The 10257-nt window shown below is 40.5% G+C and overlaps 2 protein-coding genes across 3 annotated transcripts in view; one reads left to right on the forward strand and one right to left on the reverse strand.

The window, feature by feature from the left end:
• LOC123769148 (acyl-coenzyme A synthetase ACSM3, mitochondrial) overlaps nt 1-10257 on the reverse strand; it is a 401722-nt gene that overhangs the window by 369869 nt on the left and 21596 nt on the right. The gene's annotated exons all lie outside the window — the stretch shown is intronic.
• Nucleotides 1-10257, forward strand: part of LOC123769138 (putative leucine-rich repeat-containing protein DDB_G0290503) — a 273502-nt gene that overhangs the window by 116714 nt on the left and 146531 nt on the right. The window contains 1 exon segment of the mRNA XM_069316913.1: nt 4379-4527. Within this exon segment, the coding sequence (XP_069173014.1) occupies nt 4379-4527 (149 nt within the window).

Consider the following 10257-nt stretch of genomic DNA (forward strand, 5'->3'; position numbering starts at 1 on the left):
GTAGGGAATTTCATTGCGAATACATTGATATAAAAATGAAAGACCTAGGACGAGAATTGAGATGTCCAAAGTGAAGAGAGCGTACACATTTTATTCCTCCTGCGCAGTTCTGGGTAATATGCTCTTACTTTCTTACTTTCTCGCTGGGCTTTTGGGCCTTAGATTCATTTAGTCTTGTAGAGAATTCTATTGCAAACACATTGATACCAAATTGAAAAACGTAGAACGAGAAATGAAATGACAAAGTGTAAAGAGAATACACTTTTCAGTATTACCGCACACTCTAATGTAATGAGAGGTGCTTTGGGGTGCCGCAGTGCTCTCTTTCTGGGCAACTTTCATCATGTCGGCGGGTGGAGCGCTCTGCGTTTTTCTATTCTATATGCATATACTCCTGTTGGGAATTCTATTGCGAACACAATGATACCAAAATGAAAGCCCTAGGACGGGAATTAAGGTGACAAAAGTGAAAAGAGTGTACACATTTTATCATTCTTGCACGCTCCTGGGTAACACGCACTCACTTTCTCTGTTTGTTGTGGATGGTACGCTGGGCTTTTGAACTTTATATGCCTTTAGTCCTGTAGAGAATTCTTTTGCAAACACAATGATACCAAATTGAAGAACCTTGGACGAGAATTGAGGTGACAGTAGAAAAGAGTATACACTTTTCAGAATTACCACGCGCTCCCTTGAAATGCTGAGGCCCACCCAGGGTAGTGCAGGTCTCGCTTGCGCAGTGCAATAAAGTGTTAACACTTTGCCCGGCCCGGCACACGCCGCTCGGCACACCCCGAGGTGGGCCAAGCGTTTGTTGTCAGCATGCATCTGCACTGAAATGTGTACAGTATAATCTTTTTTTTTTTTTTTTATCACCTCAATTTTTGTGCTACATCATTCATTTTGCTATCAAATTATTTGTAATAGAATTCCCTAAAGTGATATATGCATACAAGGTCAAAAAGCCCGGCTCTCTACACCTGCAGCAAACCCGAAAATCAGCCGAGTATTACCCATGAGTGCGCACCTCCACTCAAATGTTAATGCTCTTTTCAGTGTTCCAACCTCAATTTCTTTCCGTGCTACGTCCATTTTGTTATCAACTTGTTCGCAGTAGAATGCTAGAAAGGGATATACTGTATGCATATAAGATCAAATGGCCCAGCACCACATGCGCCACACCCCAAGTTAGGCTGAACTTTACCCATGAGCGCGCACCTACCACTCACACTCGAATGTTTATACTCTTTCCAGTTTTGTCTCCTCAATTTTTGTGCTACGTTGTGCATTCTGGCAACAAATTGTTCGCAATCAAAAGGCATGCATTTTAAAACTAATCCCATAATCAGGAAAAAAGTGGATTTTTAACAAATATTTTAATTTTGGACTTAGCGTGCAGCCTCGCCCATACTGAGTATATTCACATATGGACTCCTTATGAGTTATTGACCAGGCACAGTGTTAATGTGGACAAAGTAAATAACTGTGATTATTTTTCATTGCAAGTGTTAAAGAAGATCTTGACTGTGATAGCAACTATGTGCAAGGTTCAATTATCAGTCCGTGGCGCAGTGGTAAGACACTTGCCCAGCACTTCGTGAGTGCTTTGGCCTGGGAGGATTGACTGGGTCCTCAATACAACATATTAATTACACAAAATTTATTATAAAAATTTCTTAAATGACACTATTGAATAATAATACTGAAAAAACAGATAAAAAACAAATTGGACCTTGAAATAAATATCTAAAACTATCTGTGCCACAACTCTTACCCCATGGGGCAACTGGGCAGACTGCTGCCAGGCAAATGCTGAATCAGTGCTCATGAATCTTGTGACTTCCGAACATCACCATAGCCAAAGTAAGTCAGTTTTTGTGGGGAGCCCCATTGGCTTCCTGAAGCTATCCAAACTGATACATGCTATATTAGTTTTGGGTCATCAGTCGCAAGAGTCCCTATGCATACCGGGGACTACGAGCCAGGACCTGGGCCCCCTCAGAGAGGCGCAGGGAGCAATGGCCTATGAGTACTTTACATTTAAAGTATGTCATAATTGCCATCAACCAGGGAAGGATTTAGAAAGGTAAGCGAATCAAAGTAGACCACTGTCTGGTTAACACTTGGAGCTGCCTAGTGAGTGAGCCACAGCCCACCCCAAGGTGGGCCTGGCATTTCCTGTGAGCGCTCTCCCACTAAAATGTGTTCTTTTCGGGTTTCTCGCGTCAATTTTCGGGTTACATCATTAATTTTGGTATCAAATTGTTCGCAATAGAATTCTCCAAAGGAATATATGCATACAAGGTCAAAAAACTTGGTGTGCCAACCGCAGCAAACCCAGAAATCGGCTTGAGTGTTACCCGTGAGCGAGCACCATCTGCACACCAACACTAAAATGTGTGTACTGTTTAGTTTTCTCACCTCAATTTTCATGCTACGGCATTCATTCTGGTACCAAATTGTTCGCAATCTAAAGGCGATCATTAAAACTTGTCCCATAATGAGCGGATAAAAATAGAATTTTAACAAATATTTTAATTTTGGATGTCGCATTCATCCCTGCCAGACATCCACAGAGTTATTTGTGGACATCAACTCTGTCCCCAGAGAACGAAAGTGTTAACCTGTGCAAACTACATCCGAAAAGATCAGCAACACTTCATGCAACTAGCCCTCCTGCTCATTGGTACCATTGGTATTACGAAGCAATAAGATGCTTATCTTAACATACTAAGAAGGTTAGGTAAGGTCGGTGTTTTCTATGAAGCTTTTCAAGGTAAACTAGTATGTTTAGTATGTCACATATGCATGTATTTAATAAGTCAATATTGACTAAGAAAGTGCGAGAACGGGTTGCTCGACCAGGCCTCCGCCCCCAGGAAGTAGCCTTGTGACAGCTGACTAACCCCCAGGTACCTATTTTACTGCTAGGTAACAGGGGCATAGGGTGAAAGAAACTCTGCCCATTGTTTCTCGCCGGCGCCCGGGATCAACCCCGGGACCACAGGATTACAAGTCCAGTGTGCTGTCCGCTCGGCCGACCGGCTCCCACTGTACTTTAAATGTAAAGTGCTGATAGGCCATTTTTCCCTGTGCCTCTGAGGGGGACCATGTTCTGACTCCTGGTCCCCAGTAGGCATAAAGATTCCGGTGACTGATGACCTCATGATGACTGATATGTGCTAATATAGCACATATCCGTTTGGATAGCTTAAGGGAGGCAACGGGCTCTCCACAGAAAATGGCGCTTCATTACATTCAACGCGTTTCGTTTAAAATGATTTACTTGCAACATTCTACATTTGGTGGTGTTATACAGTTTATACACCTTATACGGTGTATAACTTCTGTATGTACATTTTCATGTATGACTAGGAACCACTAAGCAATTCTGAGAGGTGTGGTAATGTCTTAATTAACATGTGGTGAAGAGTTCAGCATAACTCTGCATATTTTGCATGAAATTGTAACAGTAATATTTTCTCATTATTTCTATGATTATACCATGGTTTTTCAAATGCAATGTTACAATGGGACTGATGGCTGAGTGGGCAGCACTTGGGATTCGTTGTCCTAAGGTTACGGGTTCGATCCCCGGCAGAGGCGGAAGCAAATGGGCAGCATTTTTCGCCCTGATGCACCTGTTCATCTAGCAGTAAATAGGTACCTGGTAGTTAGACAGCTACTACGGGCTGCTGCGTAGCTGCACCAAACTATGGCAGTGTGCTGTGGTTGTCTGTCATGCTGTGATCATAATCAACAGCATTGTGTTCATTGATATTTGAACACTGATAGTATTCATTACAGTCAGGATGTTCTATATCATCATTGCAAAATAATAGCAGTCATTTATATATTTTGTCATTAAGTGATGCTGTGGTCACAAGCTGAACTGCGGTGCTGTTAGCTTATGCTGCATGTGCCAGCCTTGGTTGCTCAGTCAGTACCGAGCGTTCACACTTGGGAATGGTGTTCAAAATATATTTTCAAAATGCAGTCTATTTACGAGAGACCAGAGAATGCCTTGTGTGAGCCCCGTTTACCCACGGGAGTTTTAAAATCTTGTAAACTGTATACAGTACTTCACATGATGGGATGTGCAGTCGGCATAACTACTTGCCCCATCATGTGATGGGATAGGCAGCTGAAGGGTTAATTCTTAAGTGGCTTGGCTAACTGTCTTACATTGTGGTGTGCATAACAAATTAGGTTATCAAAACAATTGTTAAAAAATAGCTTAAGGCGATGCAAGCGCAGGTGGTAATCAAAGTTAACCATTCATCACCCTGCTTTTATCCTCCTATATGCCGATTGAAGGATACCTTTCTTGACCAGCATCATGCAATCAACAAGTCTTAGTATTAATAATGTATTTTAGATACCTCGGGAGAAAACATGGCCGAAGCAGTTGTGGATAAGATTTTATTCGAAACTCGGGCTCAGCTGAGCGGTATCAATGAAAATTATGCTGATCTCCAGGAGAAATTTTCCGAAGCAGTATACAATAGAGATCAACTGGCTGTACAGGTAAGAAATACTGACTGATGGTTATTTTCAATAATATTTATTGTTTTTATTATAATAGGTGCTGAATCATTCTAACTAATATTTTCTGAATTTGACAATTTTCGGTGATCTTTCTCCTTAATAAGAATGGTAGCATATGTTATGGAGCATGAGTGTATGTGAGCATGGTAGCATCATAAATGTTTGGTAACATAAGTGCATGGTTGCAGACTATTGTTTTATGGATCTTCACACATGCATGGTAGCATGGTTTTTAACGCATCGTAAGGACAATGTAGCATTGTTAGTTTGTGGAGCATGGTGTTGTAGATAATGTGAAGAGAGATGGTTGGTCAGTGGCATGTGCTTTGTTTAATGTAGAATTTTTGTCAAGTCTTCAGGTCATCCTTGAGGATGTAACAAAATGGATATTAATAACATGTTATATTAATTACATCTCAAATCAGTGGATACATATTTTACAAATTAGAATCTGAAAAATATTTGTTTACAAAGAGGGATCCTTGGGGCAAAATATTGGATAATGATACGAGATTGCAAGATTGTGGCACGCAAAGGTTAGACATATCGCTTAACGAGTTTGGTTGATATAAATAGGAGCTGCTTTGCATAGGCCAGTATGTCTAATGCAGCTTCCTCTATAATTGTGTTCTTATGGATGATATCCTGCCGGCACTCAGGTTGATGGGGGGGACATGATCAAGGGTTTTAAGTGGGTTAAAGCCATAAATAAGGGGATATAAACAGAGTTCTGAAACTGTTAAAATAGGTCAGAACTCACAACAATGGGTACAGGTTTGATCAGTTTGATTTTTGAAGCAATATACTGTACAATATCAAGGTATATCCCATCACACTCGCTCAAATGACAGGTGACTGCTGACATAGATGAAAAGTGTTCTAACTACCAGAAAGATGAGGGTAGTAATTAGACGTAATGTATCACACTGGAGACAATAAGTCATTATAATGTGGCTGAAGATATGATGACCAAACCACACATTAGAAAGTGTAGACATGATGTCGGTCATCACATTGACCAACAGGATGATGGCCGTCGGTCATCAAACCAGACTGACACTGATTGATAATGGTCCAGGACAGACCAAAAAGTCACCGTTCCTTTACTTTCTGATGTGTGGTTTGGTTATCACATCAAGCTGGAGAAGTGTTAATAGTGTTACATGTTTGCTAATGATTATCTGCTAGGGAAAATAGAAACTTAAACAATTGTAATGCCTTTGAAGATGACCTGGACAAAAGTGTATGGAGCAGTACTTTGCAAATAGAATTCAATGTGAATAAATGTCATGTTATGTAATGTGCAATAGAAGAAAATAGGCCACATAAACTTACTAATTATATGGAAAGACATTAAAAAACTTTGACAAAGAGAGAACTGGGGATAGTTCTAGATAATAGACTGTCACCAGAGGACCACATAAAGGACGTTGTGTGAGGAGAATGTGTTCATTTTCCAATTTCAGAATCTCTTAAATCCAGTGCATGGATAGTGCAATAGAAATTGTTCACAAGTTTTGAGAGACCAAAATTGGAATGTGCAATGATCGTATCTGAAAAAGTGCACAAATAATCTGGAAGAGGTGCAAGGACATGCTACTGAATGCCTTCTGGAACTGAAAAACAAGAGCTACAAGGAAAAGGCTAATGGTGTTTAATATACAATACTCAAAGAATGAAGATTGGTGTTTAATATACAATACTCGAAGAATGAAGAATGGTGTTTAATATACAATACTCGAAGAATGAAGAATGGTGTTTAATATACAATACTCGAAGAATGAAGAATGGTGTTTAATATACAATACTCAAAGAATGAAGAATGGTGTTTAATATACAATACTCGAAGAATGAAGAATGGTGTTTAATATACAATACTCGAAGAATGAAGAATGGTGTTTAATATACAATACTTGAAGAATGAAGAATGGTGTTTAATATACAATACTCGAAGAATGAAGAAAGAGGCAATGTGATCATAAGCAAAATGGTAAAAGTAATAAACAGAAATGAAATTGAGGAATTCTTGAAACCATGAATTCCAAGAACAAGATGTGTATTTGCAAGAACATATGCAATTGTTGTTTCAGGATGAGAGCTACACTCGTGGTGTCCATTCTTCCCAGTCATATCACGCTTTGAAACTACCAATGGTTTTAAAAGGTAGTCATTGCCTTCTCACTTGTTCCAACCATTTACCACTGTTTGCAAAGGAGAATTTTCTAATATGAGAAAATAAGTAGGAGCCATGAGGAGGATTCAAACCCTCTGCTCTGAGTAATCCCAAGCATATGCTTAAATTACACATGACATGTTCAAAAGTATTGCAAGTTGGGATTCAATTCAATCCTCTAAGGCTCCTGAAGCTTAAACCGAAACCTAACCAGCATTTCTCACACTACCCCCGTGCACTCTGGCTTGTAGTCCAAGAATTCTATCTTCCACACTTCTCTTCAAATGCACAAAGAAATCATTGTGATGTACTGTATCTGAGAAAATTAGTAGGAGCCATGAGTAGGATTTGAACCTATGCTCTGGGTACTCCCAAGCAAATGCCTTAGACCACTACACCACAACATGGTCGAAAGCACTGCAATCTGGGATTCATCTGAATCATCTAGATACGGCATTGTTCAGTGACCCCTTCTCATGGAGATCATTGTCTGAAACGCTGGTTAGACTTCAGTTTAAGCCTCGGGAACTCTTAGAGGATTCATTCAAATCCCAGGTGGCAATACTTTTGACAGTCGTGGTGTCGTTGTCTAAGGCATTTGCTTGGGAGCAGCCAGAGCATAGGTTCAAATGCTCCTCATGGCTCCTAATGATTTTATCATTAGAAAAATCTTTTGCAAACAGAATCGTGAAGGAACATATGACACTGAGAATAGGGACAGACAGGTTCACTGAAAATGAAAGTAGTGTACAAGGAACTCGACAAGCGATTTCAGGTTCCTCATAATAGATCAAGTAGTACCCAAACTAAGTGAGGGGGCATGTGGTGTGTTTTCTTTCGATGACTACAGTTACATATTCCTCCCTGACAGGCATTTTTGTCTTATGATCCACCAGGTTGTGAGAATCCCATTAATGCAATGAGCAATCTAAAGAACTTCTCTAAGGGTCCCCATCAAGAATTTAGTTATTAGTTACTTAAAGGCTTTAATGGTGGTGTTACCAGAGCTATTTACATTGCATGAGTGCACACAGCAGTACTTAGGGTGGTTTAACATAAACACGCATGTAACTGTAGCATTTATTCAATAAACTTTGTAATACACTGGGTATTTTACTTGCTCGAGATTGGTGTATGCATGGCAAATATAGCATAAGAGAGACATGCAACTTTAGACAGATTTAGGCAGGACAGATTTATTTAGTCCCACTAAGTAACAAATGTTGGCTGACCATTTTCTAGAGAACCAATCATTAACATGACTTTCCTTCCACTGCTGGTATGAAAATAGATATGCAAGAGTTTTGCACAATCAACAATAGCACTTGTAATGGTGCAGGCAATAAACTTGCTCAATAATAAATGCACAAATGACTCGTCACTGGGACAGTCAACACGGATGGAAAACTGTGTGGCTTATGTGAAATATGTTCATTAATGACAGGTGTAACACTGTGATACCACACAGATCAACAGGTGTTCATTGCAAAGTCTGTTTTATCTCGAACCTGTTGCCTGTTGCAGGTGTTGAGTAGGTGAGGAATTCTGGCTGATCACCCTGATTGGCATGCAGAAAGACTTAGACTTAACAACAAATATTTAGATATTGTTGTTAGTCTAACCCAGTACTATGATATCAATACGTACTCAGACAGCTCTGGAGGTGACCTGGACAGCTGAACACATGCTTATTCGTAGCATAACATGGCACGAATAACACTGTAGTAGCCTCTCTTAAGGGTACTGCATGTGGCTGGACATAAGGTTGCACAGGTGGGGTGCTAGAGAAACTTAACAACGGCAACACGTGTTGTCTTATCAAAGAATTTTACATGGCAGATGAGATGCACACACAATGAACTACATTTAGTGGCATGCGAGTTGGGGGGGGGATGGAAGACATCGCTTGTGGCTGGAGCAAGTATGGCACGTTTAAGTGGTAGCTGGTGGCTGTAACACGTGTGGTCAGTGGCTGGTGTACAAGGGCGGTTCATTTGATAAATGCACAATAGTGATAACAGTGTGGTGACACTTCTCTTGCATTAATCTATTCACCGATCACCCATCCAGTTGCTTCAGTACATGGATGGCTTTGAGTTTACATGATTACTTGACACAATTGGTCTGTCTTTTGCTTCCAAGGGTAGTCACGTAGTGTGTGTAGAATTCTTTCGTTACTCAAATGAACAGCCTAAATCCAATAAAGTTGTGGTCCCAATTCTGGGTGATCGCTGGTTATACTGAAATAAACACTGGGTTAATTTGAAATTGGAGAATGTCATTGAGTGATGATGGCATGTTTGTCCTAGAAGCAATATCAACTCTCGTCTTTCTTCAAAAGACTCTAGGGACAGATTGCTTTATCGGGCACTCTCAGGCCCTCACCAGAGTTGTCCCAACAGACAGGTTTATGAATTAACCCATGAGGATCATATTCTAGTGCTTCCCCAATCCTGTAGATATAATTCTGTTAGCTAGAGAAAAAGACATTATGAATACCTCATGGTTTACAACTGCAGCCATTGAGCCAGGTGTACCCCATGTCTTCCCTTGGTGACCCTAGGCTGGAAATTCATCCTACAGCATTTTAAATGGCTGACTCCTAGCATCTATGGCTCAAATGATTAATTTTTCCTAATTGACGCTGTTCTGGAGACACAGGAGCCATTGTGGTATCTGAAGGCTGCTGGCGGTGAGAACTTGACAGATAAACTCGTGCCAGACCCAAGTCCTGACATAGAGTATTGATCATACACCATACACTCTGGTGTGTGTGCACCCCTGACACTCAAGGTTCATTTTCTGAGTGCACTTCAATGCCCTTTTTAGTCAGTTGAGGAAATCATTCACAGGTTTTTTAACTAGGCAACAACTGGAGGAATTTGAGATTACCAGTGGTGAGGTAAGGTAGCATATACTGGAATTTGATGTAACATATGCCGCCCAAATAGAATCTTATCATGGATATCAAAAGAGGAAGCAGAAGCACTATGCTTGCTACTCCCCACAGTATATAATAGGTCACCGGTTACAGGAACTATCAAAAAGTTGGAACATGGCTAATGTAGTCCCAGTATACAAAAGGAAGACAAACCGTGCATAACATGCAAGGTGATAGAGAAGGTTGTGAGTAAAACTAGTAGAACATCTGGAAGACTAGTACATAAGTTGGAGAAGCAGGCAGGAGTGACAGACAAGGTACTCAAGTGGGTAAGGGATGACAGCGAGTCTGTGAGCGATAAGATCTCAGAGTAGCGAGATGTCACTAGCAGTTCCACGGGGTTCAGTTCTTGGACTTGTCCGGCTTTTCATACATGTGAACAGTTCCAGAGGGAATAAACTCCGGCCTCTCCATGTTTGCTGATAAAGAAATTGAGAATGATACAGAGTAAGACAGCAAGGGGCTACAAGATGACCTGGACAAACTGAAAGCATGTTCCAAGAAATGGATACTTGTTTTAACTCGAGTAAATGTAAAGTAATGAAGCTAAGTTTAGGGAGGAGGCCAGACACAAGGTACCAAATGAAAGATGAAA

This window comes from Procambarus clarkii, chromosome 86 (assembly GCF_040958095.1).
Source record: "Procambarus clarkii isolate CNS0578487 chromosome 86, FALCON_Pclarkii_2.0, whole genome shotgun sequence".
Taxonomy (NCBI): domain Eukaryota; kingdom Metazoa; phylum Arthropoda; class Malacostraca; order Decapoda; family Cambaridae; genus Procambarus; species Procambarus clarkii.